General features: G+C 36.0%; 1 protein-coding gene across 3 annotated transcripts in view; it reads left to right on the top strand.

The window, feature by feature from the left end:
- The window catches only part of LOC575180 (adenylate cyclase type 2), a 37,756-nt gene that overhangs the window by 15,685 nt on the left and 3,093 nt on the right, over positions 1-18,978 (top strand). For 2 of the 3 annotated variants that reach the window (XM_030975738.1, XM_030975737.1), the window contains 14 exons: positions 1,779-1,906; positions 3,817-3,975; positions 5,703-5,835; positions 6,446-6,610; positions 8,390-8,448; positions 9,370-9,450; positions 10,027-10,096; positions 10,875-11,057; positions 12,722-12,841; positions 14,655-14,828; positions 15,350-15,525; positions 16,012-16,096; positions 16,607-16,765; positions 17,400-17,465. In XM_030975738.1, coding sequence (XP_030831598.1) covers positions 1,779-1,906; positions 3,817-3,975; positions 5,703-5,835; positions 6,446-6,610; positions 8,390-8,448; positions 9,370-9,450; positions 10,027-10,096; positions 10,875-11,057; positions 12,722-12,841; positions 14,655-14,828; positions 15,350-15,525; positions 16,012-16,096; positions 16,607-16,765; positions 17,400-17,465 — 1,758 coding nt within the window. The remainder of the gene's footprint in view (positions 1-1,778; positions 1,907-3,816; positions 3,976-5,702; positions 5,836-6,445; positions 6,611-8,389; positions 8,449-9,369; positions 9,451-10,026; positions 10,097-10,874; positions 11,058-12,721; positions 12,842-14,654; positions 14,829-15,349; positions 15,526-16,011; positions 16,097-16,606; positions 16,766-17,399; positions 17,466-18,978) is intronic. The other variant, XM_030975739.1, reaches the window with a different exon arrangement.

The raw sequence follows: 18,978 nt of genomic DNA, 5'->3' as shown, positions 1-18,978 counted from the left end.
CACTTCAAGTATACGTTAAAGCCGTTGTGGCTCTCTCTTAAAAGACAAGAAGAAATAGCTGGTTTTGCAGTGGGTGCTGGGATGGAATTAAACTAGAAACCATAAATTTTGTCTACTTTTTATTTCAATCCTACTTTGCATCATCCCTCTCTTCTCCAAAAAATCAGATCCACAGGCCAATTGCAACAATTTTTAAGCCCACCACATGCTATATGATCCAACTACAATCTGATTTCGGAAGAATTTGCAGTAGAATTTGATACAAATGTTCAAACACGTAAAATTTCAAGGGATTTCATGTTTCCTTGAAAGAGGAAAGGATCAGCTCAAATTTGAAGTGACGTCAGAACAGTAATAGTGCGATTGTCTACGATTTCATTCAGCTTTTATTCTGACTAGAAGTGTTCAATGGACTAAAAATGTGTTTCCTATCTCATTTGAATTTCTGATTTCTTTAAATACCAGATTGCAGGCCGACCATGTAGTGTGCATAAGGCTTAAGACTCTGGGTAGAAAATAGAATTTAATGATGCGGTGTTGCTATAACAACTGGATGTACAAATAGCACGATGGATCATTGATTAGATTTGTGGTTTAAAAATGATATGGGTTGATTGTGCTTCAGAGTTGAAAAAGAATTAAAAAATGAAAAGAATCATTAGAAAGTACAGCAGAAAGAGGGAGAGAGAGAGAGAGAAAGAGAGGGGGGGGGGAGAAATTAAGATGAAGATGAAGATGAAAATTCTGTCGTTAAAAATGTGATATTTGTCAGATACATTGATGAGTATCTGGCATAGAAAAGAACTGCCTTTGTGAAACATGATTGTTGTGATTTTCTCCTAACGTAGTCTTGTAGGCCCTACTTTGAATGCAGAAGGTTTTCTTCAATGTTCAAAACAATCGTTTCATAAATTGTACTTACCGGTAGTACTTATTATCTAGTCATATTTATGATATAATGAAATGATTTCAGGGCAGATTTAAAGGAAGATGTCAAATTCTCCCTGATGTATTAAAGTTATTTCATAAATGCAGTCAATTGTGCACACATACATTTTGATACCCACTCAATGCCGGTTCGATATGGAGAAAGGAAGTGGGAAAATTTGAAATTTTGAACATGTCCAAACTTTTCTTGAGCCTTTTTTGTCGTCAATCCGTTTCCTCTAAAACACACAGAAAACCCAGCCTAGCTATTTCAATGTCACTATAGATTCAATTCATATCATGCATTCCCGGATTGATGTCAGCTAGTCTCTCCGGTTTCACATCGAACTGAAAATGCATGGGCTCAACATATTACTGGTGTGACCTAGGCATTATTTACCATCACATTAAGGATAAAGACCAGTAATGGTCATGCGATTGTATTGTGAAAGAAACGTTGTGGAATCGATCAGAAAAGGTTGATCATCTAGCATATAAGTATTGTTGTGTACTGCAAGGTTCTGGAATCATCAAAATGATTAGAAATTTGGCCCAGTCTTCGTAAAATTACAAGCACTGTACACAGAAAGATGTATATGGGACTATATGCACACATGCGCGACACGTGTGTTTATCTCTCACACACCAATAGATAAACTTATTTACCAAATATATCAATTAGTAGGCGGTTTCCCGGCAAAATTTTTATCATCATGTATTAGCTAGTCAAAACATATTCTTTCACATGATTGGTAATAAGAGCTACCATTTCATTTTTTGAAATTGGGGCGTTTCCAATACTGGTCCTTACCTTTAAAGTAGATGTACTCTTCTATTGTTCAATTTTGCAGGAATTTGACTGCATGCGGATCAAGATTTTAGGTGACTGTTACTACTGTGTATCAGGCCTCCCTATATCCAGGCCCACTCATGCTATCAACTGTGTGGAGATGGGATTAGCTATGTGTGAAGCAATCAAGTTAGTATACCATTTTCATTCTTTATAAGTTTTTTTGTGTGATGCGATCAGTGTAAAGATTTAGGCCCGAATTTATAAAGGAGGCATTTCGATGCGTTTCAAACCAAGGTTCAGACAAATATGGTTTGAAACGCATCGAAACGCGTCAAATGACACACATAAACCTAGGTTTGTCGACAAACCTCCTTTGTGAATTCGGGCCATGATGTTTGTGTGCTTCAGTATACAGTCATATTTTAGTTGAAGCTGTCAGAGAATCATGAAGCCGTGGTTGAAATGTGGAAAACAGAAAATTATAAAATGTGTAAACAAAATCATTTCATTCTCTATTTCTTTCTTTCTCCACAATATATATTTTGTTTTCTCGATCCATACATGTATATGTTCCTGTGTCCCATTTGTTTTGTCTAGAGATACTTGATTCAATGTTGTTGTTTAAGCATTTACATGGATATATTAGATGGCTCTTACAGATAGATACAAAGTTGTGATTGGTCCACGGCTCATCATGTGATATCGATTGCGAGGATCATAATGACCATCTTTCACTCCCGGGCTCCATTATTTACTCTATAAATAAAAAAAACTTCAATAACCATTGCTTTTGTCATTATCCATAAGCCATAACAGTGTTATCAATAATCAAGTAGGGAGAATAAAAACTTGATAATGGGGCAGAGTTGAGCTTGGGCTCTCCTCATCATCTGCTGAGGGTCAGTAGGACATTAACTCTGTGTAACAGAATAAGATGCAGCTCCCCTTTGGCTCTCAATAGACGATATTACTACTGAGTAGTATGCGAGATCAAAGATGGTAGATGAAATAGATTATACTTCGTCAACCTAGATCACATCCTGCAGGTATAAAGAGTTGATTTATTCTACTGGATATCACTGTCATTAGTGTAGACAGCTTTATATCTAAAGCCAGGGCGCCTTTGCATCTCCCACCTTGCTATCTCTCTCTCTCTCTCTCTCTCTCTCTCTCTCTATCTCTCTGTTTTTCCTTCTGTTTCTCCCTACATATATATATATATATATCATTCTCTCTTTACTTTCCCTTTTCTCTCTACCTCCTCTTCTCTCCTCTCTTTCTTATTCTGTACTATTCCTGTCTCTGTATAACACTCTGTCTCTCTACCATGATCCTTCTCTATATAACTCCTCAAGGTTTCTCTTTTTCTTTCACTCCTCAAGGCTCTCTTACTCTCTCCCCCTCTCTTTATCTGTCTATATCTGTCTCCATCCACCCCCTAGCCATCCCTCTTTCTCTCTATTTCCTTTATCATCCTCTCGCTGTCTTACTCATGTAATGAGTAAATGATATATCACTTTGTGCTGATAGGATAATGTCTGTTCCACATTAAAATCTATCTCTCGATCATTTCTCACTTCTGGCAATATTAGCCCAGATGTCGGCAGTAAATATACTTCTTGATGTCTCCAAAAGATGTTTCTATGGTTAACAGGAACTATTTCAAGACACATGATACTAGATTAGTCCAAATTTGGGATTTAAATGGGTGAGGTGAATGTGCCTCAACAATAATGTTGCCAATTTAAGCTTTTACTGCTGATATCAGATTAAATTCAATGTAATGAGGTTACAGGCTGATGCTCAGGGAATGTATTGTTTTTGTGCTCTGATAGAACATGAAAAGCTACTGGAATAATTTTTTAAATATTTTTTTTTTTACTGTTTCCCACTTCTTGGAAAATTCCTTTCTTTCTGATGGTGTAAAGATTCCAGAAGAGACAATAGTTCAAAAGATTACTTCTGTAGATTTAACCTGTTATCATTGGATATGTGTGTTTCTTTCTGTTTTTAATGATAGAATCAGTCCAAATATTAATAATCAATCAATTATTTCAAGCTTGTTTAAATTGAATGTATACAAATGATCTTTGTAGGACTGTTCGTGATGCTACGAGTGTTGATGTAAACATGAGGGTCGGCGTTCACACAGGGAATGTTCTCTGCGGAGTGCTTGGTCTCAGGAAATGGCAGTATGATGTATGGTCACATGACGTCACTTTAGCCAATCACATGGAGAGCTGTGGTGTGCCTGGGTAAGTTTTCTGCTTTGATATTTGAATTTGACATTTCATTCAGGAAAGCTTGGTACATGAAGGAGGCGAACATCAATGTGGTTGGATTGGCATGTGTGCTTGTAAAATGGTGCCTGGCTTGAATACTCCCCAGGGAGCAGAGCGTGTGCAGTATTATGTGCAGATTAGCAATTGAATACGATGACTGCAGTGATAATGATTATAACATAAAGCGCTTAGAAACATAGTATAAGTGCAATACAAATGTGACTATTATTGTTATCATGTAAATCTACCTCATTAATGGTTCTGAAAACAAAAGAGAAGTATATTTGTTCAGCTTAACTTAAAATCTTTATCCTTTTCACACTCCCTCTCCGTTCTGATATTCTCATCCATGTCATAGTATCTATCTATTCTTTTTATAAAATTTGAGGATACATATATTTTACTGGCTTTCCATTGTGGTCTTGGGTCTCTATTCTCAGTATAATTATACTTCTTTCTAAAGCAATGGGTATAGAGAGAGATATGTGTAAATATGTGAATATAGAGTAATAAATTTGCACTAAAATTGTTTTATGCAGCATATAGACAAATTTGCTACGTTCATATCTTCTATAGATCATCATATTACAGGAATTAGATCTCAGTGTGAACACGTTCATATCTTCTACAGATCATCATATTACAGGAATTAGATCTCAGTGTGAACACGTTCGTATCTTCTATAGATCATCATATAACAGGAATTAGATCTCAGTATGAACACGTTCGTATCTTCTATAGATCATCATATAACAGGAATTAGATCTCAGTATGAACACGTTCGTATCTTCTATAGATCATCATATAACAGGAATTAGATCTCAGTATGAACACGTTCGTATCTTCTATAGATCATCATATAACAGGAATTAGATCTCAGTGTGAACACGTTCGTATCTTCTATAGATCATCATATAACAGGAATTAGATCTCAGTATGAACACGTTCGTATCTTCTATAGATCATCATATAACAGGAATTAGATCTCAGTATGAACACGTTCGTATCTTCTATAGATCATCATATAACAGGAATTAGATCTCAGTGTGAACACGTTCGTATCTTCTATAGATCATCATATAACAGGAATTAGATCTCAGTGTGAACACATCCTTTCTTGAATAGCATGGGGACAAGTACGATATGAATACATGCTTGTCAACCATGAGGATTAACATAGGACTATTATTAATAAATGATCTTCTTTTTCTTAAATAATAATACACGTATATGTATCACATGAATGTAGCAATATATTGTGTAACTGGTAAATACAGCAATGCTTTCTCATCCGATTGCATCATGACTTGATATCTGTATCTTCTCCTGGAATCGGCTGTCATTATCAGACATTTTAATCTCAACTTAATTGATTTATAACTTCCCTTTTTCTCACCTCGGTCTCTCTCTTTCTCTCTCTCTCTCTCTCTCCCCCTCTCTCTCTCTCTCTCCCCTCTCTCTCTCTCTCTCTCTCCCCGTCTCTCTCTCCCCCTCTCTCTCTCTCTCTCTCTCTCTCTCTCCCCCTCTCTCTCCCCCTCTCTCTCTCCCCTCTCTCTCCCCCTCTCTCCTCCCCTCTCCCCTCTCTCCCCTCTCTCTCTTTCTCTCTCTCTCCCTCTCTCTCTCACACTCTCTGGCTCTCTGGCTCTCTCTGTCTCTCTCTGCTGCTCTATATCTCAATCTCTCTCTGCTGTGATATCCAGGCGTGTTCACATAACCCAAGCAACATTAGACAATCTTGGTTTGAAGTATGAGGTAGAGCCTGGGAGAGGTCATGAAAGGAGTGAATACCTCAGAGATATGAACATCGAAACATTCTTTATTGTTAATCCAAAGGTAATCTTCATTTCTAAATATCACACAAAATCACTTTCTTGGAAATTCGCTTACCTTTTTTTTAAATTACAAAAACATATTTAGAACTTTAAGATATTCATACTGTTAGCCATGTATTATTTCTAAAGACAAATGCTAACTAATGATGTTTAAACATTGGAAACAGTATCATAGTATCCATTTTTTGTGTTAAGGATTGATATTGAAATGCTTCTATATTCAGTTATGACAAGATTTACTTCTAAATTTGGATTAAACTTTATGCCGAATGTGTGTGTAGTCCCATAAACCCACATTCCAAAGTTGATTAATATGTAAAAAATTCATACTTCACATTTAGTTCTTCGTAGTACATACTTTAACATTCAGAATGACCTATAGGAAATATTTTTAACTGCAATTGTTGAACCAATACTCAACATCATCTCTGAGTAGGGGCCTGTTTCATAAAACTTGTTATCAATAACAAATGCTAAATTTCTATGACAAATTTGCTCTCAGCCAATCAGATGCCATGATTTCAGTAGCTTATAACAGTAGCTTGTAACTTGTTATTGATAACAAGTTTTATGAAACAGGGCCCAATAACTTTTTAATACTATCATCTCAGTCATCAGCAAACACAGTGGAGGAGACACAAGCCACGACCCTGGAGATAAAACCTAGGGGTAAAACATCACGTCGGATGGCCCAGTTCCTAGAATCCTGGTCCGGGGCTGATAAACCATTTCAACAGATTGCTACCATGCCTGTCCCAAAGTCTGTTGGTCTAACGGTGAGTATATATGAACACAGTGTGACCCGAAGTGTGGCCAAAGTGAGGATTTGAACCTTTTTACAGTGCTGACTATGTGAATGCCCTTGCTGTATTCACACTTTGTGACACATTATCTCCTCATGGAATCACAGTGTTTACACATAACAGTTTGAGCACATTTTTACTTTGGAATATGTTCATAGTATTAATGGTGTGAATGTACTGTGAACACAGAGGATCACAATTTAGGCAATCACAGCGTGACTACATGCAGAGTGGAATTGGAAAATGTTCACGTTTCTGACAGTGTTAACACACAGTAGCCTATGAGAGCCACAGTGTGTACTTCACTATGTAACAGCAGAGTGAATTTAGTGTGAAATAGCTTGTCAATGTGAATGCATTTTTGACACATTGAAGCGACGTAGAATCAGTGTTTACTCATCACAGTATATCACAGAACCACAGTTTATTGACCACAGTGTGACCACAGAGAACCACAGTATATTGACCACAGTGTGTCTAAAGAATGGATTTGGAACACTTCCATACCATCATCATTGTCAATATATACTGTGGCACAGATCACATATTGAATATATGGATCCCTATTGACTATGTGAAAACTCTGTGTTTATGCTGTAGAGTTTGGAATTTCTTTTACCCTTGAGTTGTAAGGAAATTAGAGTGTTTTTGTGAAATCAGAGTATTTCATAGTTAACTCAACGATATTGATCAAATTAATTTGGAGGCTGTGTGTTTTGCCTTCTGAGAATTTAATTTCACCAATGAATTCAAATTGATTTCTAGTTTGGTTAAATACATTATACATGTCAATATTTCCTTAGGTCCTAATGGAATTATGACTGTTTGTGCCATGCACGATTCAAACTACAAGCAGTGATAATAGAATATGGAATATTGATAACATGGAAAACATGTGTGTTGGGGGATTTATTGAGTAAGAAATAATTTGGTTTGCTGCTCTTGTTATCGTGGGGGAAACCTAGACAACTGAAGATGGATTAAATCAACTTAAAGTGATTGGTTTTTCTCATCCTCATGGTCCTAGTAACCACTATTCAGAAAGATAGACTTCTGCAAATATAAATAAAAGAAACAAAAATGAAAAGCTATGAGGCACTTGAAAACATACTTCAAATACTCTTTTTTTTTATAAATGTTTGTACAGTTGTTATCCTATTTGTTTTGATCTTATTTCAGTTAGAAATATTAGGACTTGCGGGTAAAAAAAGCTTTGTCTGGCGGGGTTTTGTTTATAGCATATTGTGGTAAGGGATATTTCCTTATGCTGTATATATTTACCAAATTGAAAGAAGAATGAGCTGAGGCAGATATCAAGACAGAAAGAAGGATAGAAGGCATATGTGAGAGGCATAAAGATACTCATGGGGAGGGAGGGAGGGAGCGAGGGAGCGAGGGAGGGAGGGAGGGAGGGAGGGAGGGAGGGAGGGAGGGAGGGAGGGAGGGAGGGAGGGAGGGAGGGAGGGAGGGAGGGAGAGGGGGAGGGAGGAAGGGAGGGAGGGAGGGAGGGAGGGAGGGGGGGGGAGGGAGGGAGGGAGGGAGGGAGGGAGGAAGGGAGGGAGGGAGGGAGGGAGGGGGGAGGGAGAGGGGGAGGGAGGGGAGAGTGGGAGAGAGATGAAATTATTGAGGAGATGCCTATATGGATATAAAATTGTATATGTAACTATATTATGGCTATGCTCGACACTGCTTTTCTGATACATGATTTGATCTGTGTCACATTAACACATTCTCTATTCTTTATATTTAAAGGGTATCTATGCCATGAATGCTTGCCTTGTTCCTTTCACACTTATGGATCATAATACAAGGTGAGAAATTAAAGAATGTTGTCTTCTTTTAATTCTTTAACTCTATAAATATACTACAAACAAGTTTAAGAAATAAAGTATTTATTATTATTAAACTATTCACACAGATTTTTCACAGTTAACTGCTTCAGCAAAAAGCTCCCATCTCTTAAAGCATTCTTGCTCAATTACTAAGCCTCTCAGATAGGATGTGAAGCTCTATATCACTTGACTATTTTTCTGAAAATCATTTTCACTACCGGTATATATCATCATCAACATTCAATTAAATACTTATAACAAAAATATGAGTGTTTTACCCAGCTTTCAGCTGAGATAAAACAATGAGCCAACTTTGGTATTCAATTGAAACTTTTACCCTAAGTTTAAGGCAGCTCAAGAGCAGACTTAAGTCAATTATTTGGGAGGCCTTTATTGGCAGGCATATGGTTATTATATGCAATCCTAGTATGCTGTGCACATTTATATTAGCACACAGTGAATATGACTCGTTAATTGCACATTGTTTGGGAGAGACAATGTGATACCACAGTGCTTATGGATAAGTATTCTACCTTAAAGTTGGCTTACTGAAGTAAAATAATGAGATATAATCAGAATACGAGATAAGACATATTACTTAACAAAGCAGATTGCTAAGCATAATACTGACTAATAATCAAAATACTGAATTGAATACAACCCCTAGTATTTTCAGTCATTGGAAGCTGAGCATACTTGACTTAATCTATCATACAAAAAAATTGACTTAAATAGCATATCATACATCATTTTCTGCCAATTATCAAAGAAATATACAATACAACAAGAGAAATTTTTGTATCACAAAGACAGGATGAATTGTGATAATGTATTATTTGTTTGATGTGTCCGTAACCATAGAGACAATGGCGTCAATACAGTATGTCCAATTTTTTTCAGAATCCATCGTCAATCAATCATTTTTGATAAAAGAGTCAATGAGAGAATGGTTGAAGCCATAGAAGCAATTAACTCCAGGAAGTAAGTTTCAAGAAATCAATTATTTCCCTTTCCTAATCAACAATCTTGATTTAGAATGTATTAGGGTTGCCGAATGTCTTTGTTTGCTCTGATATAATCATCAATCTTTAAAAAATCAGTAGATGTTTGCATAAGTGGATTTTGGAGGGTAAACAAATAGATTTCTTTCTTTGAGGAATGTGCAGAATTCATTGCAGGTGTAGTGATGATGCTATATGGATTTCACTTGTTCTTCAATGTGTAATTTTTGTAAATATAGTTCTCTTAGTATATTTGCTTGCAAGATTATGCAGTGTTTGCATATTATATTAGAGGTACTTCATAATCAAGCCATTCTTAGTTTTCAATGTATTTTGCAGGAAGCATTATATTTAATAGTAGACATATGCTCATCAAACTTAATGTCTCAAAAAACACAAAATGTGAGCAACCACTATATCTACTTGAGGCCCAAGAATGCATTGTAGAACTGTAGATTTGATGCCCTCTCAGCAGACAATATGATCTAGAAAACCTGGAACAGAAAGATTATTCTGGGGCTAAAAGTGTTTAATAGTTGTATTGATTCCTTGGCAGACCCTGGTCTAGATCAGAAGACATACATAGAGGGACTATGTTCTTTCGAGAGTCACATTATGAAAAAAAGGTATGTTGTCTCTGTAACTTCGATATCACATCAGGTGGTTCTAGGACAAATACCCCCTGGGCAATCGCCCCCCGGAAAATTACCCCAACCCCCAGAAATTACCCACCGAAACATTATCCGAGGACAATTTCCCCCGTGGACAAATATGCACCCCCCCCCCAAAAAAAAAATCTGCTTTTATTAAAACCAACTTTTTATCAGGCTGGATCTTCCCTTTTAATGAACAGGGGTGGGGGGGTAATTGTCCTAGGGCCTGGTTGTCCTTGGTTGTCCTGGGGGCGGGGGGTGGGGTTATTTTCCCGGAGGTAAGGTTCCTCGGGGGTAATTGTCCTGGGGGGGGGGGGTAATATTTATTTAAGTAGTCTTGGGGACAGTGCCCTTTGTTCATTCGATAGGGCCTTTTTTTAGATTCAATAGTTACTATTCAGCCTTTGTATTTAGATGAATTATATAACCATTAATTTGTTCAACTATCATCAAATAACATAATCATCAAATCCAGACTCTGAATTCACATTAGTTCATGATTTCTGGGTATTATTGAAAATGGAAGAACAAGGCCCGTACCTTATAAAAGGTTGCTTACATCCTATTTCAAAAGTGTTATATTCAAGCGTCATACGTTCACACTCACTGTCAAAGAGAATGTACTGTGCAAACTTGTGAAACAGATCATACCCTCGTTTTTGGTATAAAATTATTATACAACATCTCAGGATTCTTTTGTTTGTTTTTTTAATTTAAAAAAAAAAAATCTTTCATTTATTTGTTATGATAGTTCATGCTCCTCCATGATGCCTCATTCAAGTACTACATGCTGTGTGTCTTCATCGTTTTTGCCTGTCTTGTCATCTCACAACTACTTACACAGCCAAAGCGCCCTCTAATGTTCGCCGTATTCAGTACAACCTGTCTAATACTCCTCTTTCTTATACTCATTGCGATGGCACAGTATATGAAGGTAAGGTCTTTGGGCATTATTATGGTTTTATATCAAGGGTTCATTTTGTGTGATTAAAGCAAAGTGGATTTAACTTGCAAAACTATGAAAATATATTTTCCTGAAAGTGTTACAGTAAATAATTTGTATTGTTCAGAACAGCAAACGCTTTGGAAGTAAAGTTCTTTGATGTTTCTGTGCCGTTATCGCTGCACCTAATGTACATGGTTAGTACTCTAACACAAATCTTTTCAATAGTTTAACACAAGAGGCTCTTTTTAAAATTTTATTCTAGTGATTGAATTAAAGGAAAGGAAAGAAGGGGATGCTAATGTGAAGATGAATTTCACCTCTATTCACAATTTATTTATAATTGCATATTTATTTTTAAAGACTTTTTTTGTGATATATTGCATTCGTTTGTATCTAGTGTTGAATGGTAGCATATAGATGTAAATCATGAGAGAGAGAGAGAGAGAGAGAGAGAGAGAGAGAGAGAGAGAGAGAGAAAATTTCTATTCCTCAAGCGTTAATGTAATTTTCAATGCATGCCCACTCTTTTATGAACCATTTCTGATTCCTGATTGAATTATAAAAGGAAAATCAAATTTCAGTTGTATCTCATACATTAATTTCAAATATCCAAAGCATCAATCTTGCCTGCCCAAATGGAATGGAGTCTTTCACTGTACATGTCATCAAGCGGCAAGATTATTGTCAAATACAAATTGTAACATCTGTTATTATTCATCGTTATGATTGCTCTTTAAATCCTCATTAAACCACTCTTCTGTCTGTTCCTATATAAAATTGAATCAAGAGATGTCAGACCAAACAGAGCAAGGATATAAAAAGCAAAGCAGGGTTATTATTTCTTGAGGCAGTTTAAGCCATGTTTGAAAAAAGAATTGAAGGCAATGTGGTGATAAAAATGCAATATATGATAGTCTTACCAAAGAGATATCCTCCTTGGTCTTACCAGTAAGTTTTCATACGGCAGTAGAGTTCATACATGAGGTATTGTATAGGGCATAATATCCCGACAATGATGATGATGATGATGGTGATGATGATGATGATGATGATGATGATGATGATGGTGGTGGTGGTGGTGGTGGTGGTGGTGGTGGTGGTGGTGGTGGTGGTGGTGGTGATGATGATGATGATGATGATGATGATGATGATGATGATGATGATGATGATGATGATGATGATGATGATGATGATGATGATGATGATGATGATGATGATGATGATGTGGTGGTGATGATAAAGATGATGATGATGATGATGATGATGATGATGATGATGATGATGATGATGATGATGATGGTGATGGTGGTGGTGATGATGATGATGATGATGATGATGGGGTGGTGGTGATGATAATGATAATGATGATGGTGATGATGATGATGATGATGATGACAAGAACAGCAACAAAAACAAAAATACAAAATAAGAATGATATCACCCAGGTTTGTCTCATTAGTATTCATACTCTACTCCCTGAGGAGATCAGGGCTACATCAGACAGTATTGATTGCTTTTGCAGCCTACATATCTATGTATGATAAATGATAATACTTTACCAATAATTTCTTGGATTGCTTTCACAGCATCTATCTGGGTCTTTGTAAGACGACTTGATAATTGGATACATTATTTGATCTCTTCTCTTACAGTGTCACGCTAAGCTTTCTATGATGTGGCTGGAGAGACTGGTTCAAGCCAGATGGTGGCTTCGGAGGTTGATGGCTGGTATTGCCATGGTAACGCTCCTCCTCATCTCTGTCATCAACTTGGTATGCATCCCGAGTCAAGTCCCTCTTTGCTCCCACGATACTGATACACGTAGTTCACTGATATCACTTTGATGCTAAAAATGATCTTGAAATGTTATAATGGGTTCTCTTTCATAGGAAGTAGTTTAAAGGTCATCTTGAGTACTGGTCATGGATTTGAATTTGAAAGAGACTGGCTTGAGGTATTTATGAATTGTTTGTCCAGCGTTATAGCTAGTTTGTTAAGACCAACAAATTTAAGCAAATTAACAAATATGTGATGGAAGTCACATACACTGTCAGATAACAATTCATAGTTGCATATAAGAGATCACATGTTATGCAGTTATTCAAAATGAAAAGCTCAGTCATATCTTTCTTTGTTTATTACGCGGCTGATATGCATTTTCTTTCCAGATGGTTTTGGAGGTATTAATAATTTATAATTGAACATTTAGTATAAGTTTTGTTCCAATCTAAGAATTAATTTCTATCATTACCAGAACTCAAGAATTCTTTCCAAAAAACGTCTTCCTGTCATGAAGGGAATCTGGTAGGATGGCCATTAAATCTTTCACTTGAAGTCAATGGTCTCTTAGCCTTATCTTGGGAATCAAATATCTTCCTTGAACCACTTTTGATTTCTATTATATGGAGAAGATAGTCATTGACAAGATAGGTCAGTGATGAATTGTCTGTCATTGAAATAGTTCTTGGATATCATGTTTCACTCTGTCCTTATAAGAGTGCTGGGGGTGTTTCACAAAGCTTGTCATCTGTGACAAATGACAGGTTTTGTTATAAGCTACTGAAATCCTTGCTTCTGATTGGTTATCAGCAGATTTGTCACTGATTTCTGTCATCTGGCTTTGAAAAAAGGCTTTGTGAAACGCCCTCCTGGCTTGGAAGGTCACTGGTTCATCTCTCTCATGTAAGCTAACGCCCTTTGACTCTTAGCAGATGATATCGTGTTTCACTCTATTTGGAGTGCTAGCTCTTGATAGACTGGTTTCTGATAGTTTCTTCATCTTCAACACGTTTCATCATCTGCTGAATGGCACAGAAAAGGGTTCGACTTTTATCATTTAACAAAGAGATACCCCTGCCTCAATCACAAAAGACAATATCTTGTTTCACTCTATCATATAAAGAGTGCTGACTTTTAACAGACTGGTTTCTGATAGGTTCTTCATCTTCAACAAGCATCTTCTGAAAAGCAGGAAGGCATTAATTTACATACTGACGTATGCAGAGTTGAACCCTTCTGGCTCCAAGCATATGTAACTGTAGTGGAAATGTCCATCAGGGTTAAAAACAGGTAGCTTATTTCAATCAAGATGTTATATATAGACTTTTGCATGAAAGAGAGAGAGAGGGTTGACTCTAATTTTTTTCTGAGAGAAATATCCCTCTCTGCCATTATTTCAAGAAATATTGAATGACAGTAGTAAGTATATGTGTACGATATTTTTTGCACCTAACCAGTCAAATATTTGATAAGACGTGAACTTAAATAATTGAATATACAAAATATAAAATATATGAATATACATGAAAAGTCAAACCTGTCTATTAAGGTCATCCAAGAAAAAAGAAAAATGGCCGCCCTAGGCAGGTGGCCATTCTAGCCAGGTTCTATATAGCATTATTTTGTCCTAGAGGGAGACAATGAAGGTGACCATTATAGACAGCTTTTTTGTGGCTTCAGATAAGGTTTGGATTTTTAAATCCCTAATTTTATTGCTAGAATTTCATGACATTGTTTTGACTAATATGTGAAAGTGATTTGCAGTAACCTACTCCTGTAACCTAGCTGTTCCTTGGTTTCTTTCAGGTAGAGTGTAAGACTGTCCGAGAGTGTTCAGCCAATCAGACGGGGTCTTACAAACCTCATACTGTCTACCAGACGATGACGTCGACGACAAACCTTGTAAACCTATCGTCGTCACCACCTGGCAATAGTTCAAGTATAGGTTCAGATGATAAACCTATATGCAGTTTACCTGCGGTAGGTTTCAAACTATAAAAATGCGCTCATGAGCTTACTTTTATTATCCAATTATTATACTTTATTTTGCTCCTATAGTGGAAAACTACATGACATACTCATTTATTATTCTGTATTCATTGTATGTATGCCTATATACACTTAAAATAATTAAGAATGTCTTACATTTGCATTATTGAGAAAGTTCAATTTTTTTTTTGTCATATGAAATGGAAACATTGAATATAAAAACTACAAGCAAAATATTTGAAACCACCATACAAAGAACTTTTCTGAATTATTTGACTTGTTGCAAATGTAAACAAAAGTTGCAAATAACCTTTTCATATTTGAAAATTCCACACGTAACATTTGATTATGTGACAATTAAATGACGTACATATATGCTCCTACAATGATTTCTCGGCGATTGAGTGGAATTATTAAAAAATTTGCTTTCAATCCAAGCCCTAACCTGATGTCTTTGGCAAAATATTTTGGCGAAATGTCTGATAACCTTGGTGTTCTATTCTTTTTTCCAGATATACCCCTTGTGTAGCATGCTAGCACTGCAGACCTGTTTACTGTTCCTTCAAGTCGGTGTTAGTGTTAAAGCCTTTATCATGATACTGGGTCTGGTGGCAAACGCAATAGTCTTACACTACACTCATCGTTCCGTGTTTGACTGTGCTGATATGGATTTGTTGTATAGAGAAGAGTAAGCACTCTAGTGTTAATTTGTTGGAACACTTATTGTTCTTTAGCGTTAACTCTCGCCCATCATTCTGTGTTTTGACTGTGCTGAGGTGGAATTATTCTACTGAAAAGGTTTTCCCTCTGGTGTTCAGTGTATGTTAGCACACCAAATATTCTCAGATGCTTAATTCTCACCAATCATTCTGTGTTTTGACTGAGCTGAAATAGATGTGGGGGTAGAATTAGGAAATTAAACAAATCATTCTGTGCTTGGATTGGCAGAATGGATTTATAGGGCTCTTAAAGAGAGTAGTGAGCACGGTACTAGAATACCCAAATATTATCCTTTCTATATTCCTCAAGATTTTACTCTGTCAAAAGCCTTGAGTACTATTTTTAGTAAGGCCTATAAGAGATAGTTGTCACTGTTAAGAATAATGCTATGTAATGAATACACATATAGTCTTGTCTTAATATATGAATTTCCTTTCTTTTGTTTGATGTCCAGGTTTCATCATTATATACCAACAAGGATTTTAATGACGGTCCAGCTAGTCCTACTGGTTGTCATGCTGGTACTCATTGATAGAAGAGTAAGTTTCATTTTTGTCCAGTTTTCAAAAAAACTTCAGCGTATAGTTGTGGTCTTCTTTTCCTTACAGTCCATTAAGGTTTTAAAAGAAGAATGAGGGAGAAACAAAAACAATTTAATATTTGAAGATACAGGTACAGTAATTTCCTTGACTTTTCAAAGGATCAAATTCTTTCTCTTGTATTCCCTTATAATATCCATAGAAAAAGTTTTCTTCTATATAGATGCATGCATATAGGATACATATGCTTTAATTTTGTCAATATATAAGCAGACATTCTTATTATGATTTGGAGATTAAAATTTTACCAGATTTTCATACTACAACATTTTTAACCAAGAGAGGATTTCATGATATTTTAGTAACATTAATTTCACATGAGAATACTTCCAAGTTGTCTAGAGAGTAGTGGTAAGAAATATGACGTACTGTTTAGAGTCATAACTAAGTTTTACTAAGAGAAGATCAATTTTATGCTTCCCCTCCCCTTTCGACCATACCTGTGTACAGATAGAGTACACAGCTCGTCTAGGCTTCCTGTGGCAGATGAAGTATCGGGTCGAGAGGGAGGAAGTAGAAACGATGGAATCTCTCAATAAGGTCCTATTAGAGAACATGTTACCCAGTCATGTGGCACAGCACTTTGTCAAGCAGAGAATGAAGAGTGATGTGAGTATATTCATTGATTATACCAACTCCAGGGGGGGGGGGTGGTGTTTCACAAAACTTGTCATCAGTGACAAATGACAGGCTTTGTTATAAGCTACTGAAATCCTTGCTTCTGATTGGTTATCAGCAGATTTGTCACTGATTTTTGTCATTTGTCATTGAAAAAAGGCTTTGTGAAACGGGTCCTTGATTGTTTCATGTAAGAAGTTCATCTCCTTCAAAGGCTAGGGTTGATGATGAATCTATGCCCAGGGCTCCTTTGCAGCATGGTGCCTCTCTAACCAAATGCAAGTTTTCTTTTGATGAAGAACATTTATTGATAGCTCCCGAATGAAATGACCTGTTACTAAAACTGAATTGGTCTGATATGTATATTTATTTGAAGCAGGAAAATCCAAACGATTGATTTGACCTGTGCTCTGCAAGGGAGGTTTTCTTTGAGATAGATTTGCAGTACCAAAATGTGTTTATTCAAAGTAGAGGATACAAATATATGTAGATACCTATAACATGCTTTCAGATATCATTGCCGTTCCCTCATAGCCTCCAAAAACAAGCTAAGCCCAATCATTTGACTCTGCATGGCTGTGTTACTGAATCATTTCATCCACCATTTGCCTTCCATCTAACTCAGTACCTAGGTGACCCTACACAAGATTTGTCACTTTGGCAGACAGGTTTACTTGGCAGCAGTGGTGATGTGAGTCCCTCAACTATACATATTCTCCAGTCTCACCTAGCAACTACATATATATATATATATATATATATATATATATATCATATTATATACTTCAGTCTTATTTGTCAAATATATGTCTATTGCACTCTTTGTTTTCTTTGTATATTGTCTTTTGCCTGTTAAGCTTCATATCAGTTTTATGGATCTTATCGTCAGTTTGGTGTATTAATGTTTTGATCACAAGCATTTGATTTGAATATGTGTAACTTTGACTGTAATCATGCATTTTTGTAATTATGTAGATATTATAAATTGATTATTTTTGTTCATTTTGTATGATTTTATATTTTTCCTTCCTATCTCTTCTAAATAGCCTTCATATGGGATCTATATATTTCTCAATCTCCACCCCCTTAATTAATTCTGTTTACGTGGAGAGATTGAAAGATGTGTGCTAGTCTGTATCAGCATGGATGTATTTCTCTCCTTTTTTCTTTATGTTGGTGTGCCTACATGTGTGAAAGAAACATGGATATTGTTTGCTATATTTATCGTTTTGTTTTTGTGTTCGTACACATGCATACTTTTCAGCTTGAGAATATGAGTGGCAGCGACAACTATACTTTAGATGTCCCTGTGCTTTCACTGTTCAGATGAATTTACTGTTCTTTTAATTTGACTCGTTTTATTTTGTCATAGTAATTTATTATTGTTTGTTTGTTGTTGTTGTTTGTTTCAGCATTGATCACTGTTACTGCTATAGACTTCTTCATTTTACTTGTTCCCTTTAGAAATGTCAGTTGTTTCTGGTTGTTGATCCCAGTATGGCATGTATTTGAAGAGAAATGATAACATGATGATCTAAACCTGTATCTATAAGAATCTGATACCTGCTATCGAAGACCACTGTAAGCTCATTGATGAATATCCAGGCTTGATTATGTATGATCTCCTGTATGCTCAAATTTGAAATCAGTTTGCAAAAAATAAAACTGTTTTGCCGTATTTCTTTAATTTGCTCATTAAGTTGCTCCATCATTTGCTTCATCTTTTGCTTCATCATTTGTGTCATCACTCACATGCACATATATTATATAAAGTTACACCCCATTATAAAAGTTACAAATAGTATGAATTGTTAACCAAAATAATAAACTCTGTAGAAAATGGACTAAACTCTACAGCCATTTAAAAATAAGTTATTGTGAAAAAATACCATATAGAAACAGATGGTAGCAGTTGGATTATCAAATGTTTATATGGGGTTGAAAAAAATATTGGTGGCAGCAATGGGATTATAAAAATCATAAACTGGTGGCTGGAATGGGAATATAAAGTTAGAAACCGGTGTCACCAGTGAAATTGTAAAGATCATATGCTGGTTGCAGCAGTGGCATTATGATATCATATACCGGTACTGATGGCGTGGTGGGATTTAAACACAAGTTATAATTATAAGAGTAGACAGCTGTCCATCTGATAAATTATTCATAGGGTAAAAGACAAATAAGAATGAAATTAACATCTTACA

The sequence above is a fragment of the Strongylocentrotus purpuratus genome, unplaced genomic scaffold (assembly GCF_000002235.5).
Source record: "Strongylocentrotus purpuratus isolate Spur 01 unplaced genomic scaffold, Spur_5.0 spur5_scaffold_8, whole genome shotgun sequence".
NCBI lineage: Eukaryota > Metazoa > Echinodermata > Echinoidea > Camarodonta > Strongylocentrotidae > Strongylocentrotus > Strongylocentrotus purpuratus.
This window is presented reverse-complemented; position numbering and strand designations above follow the sequence as displayed.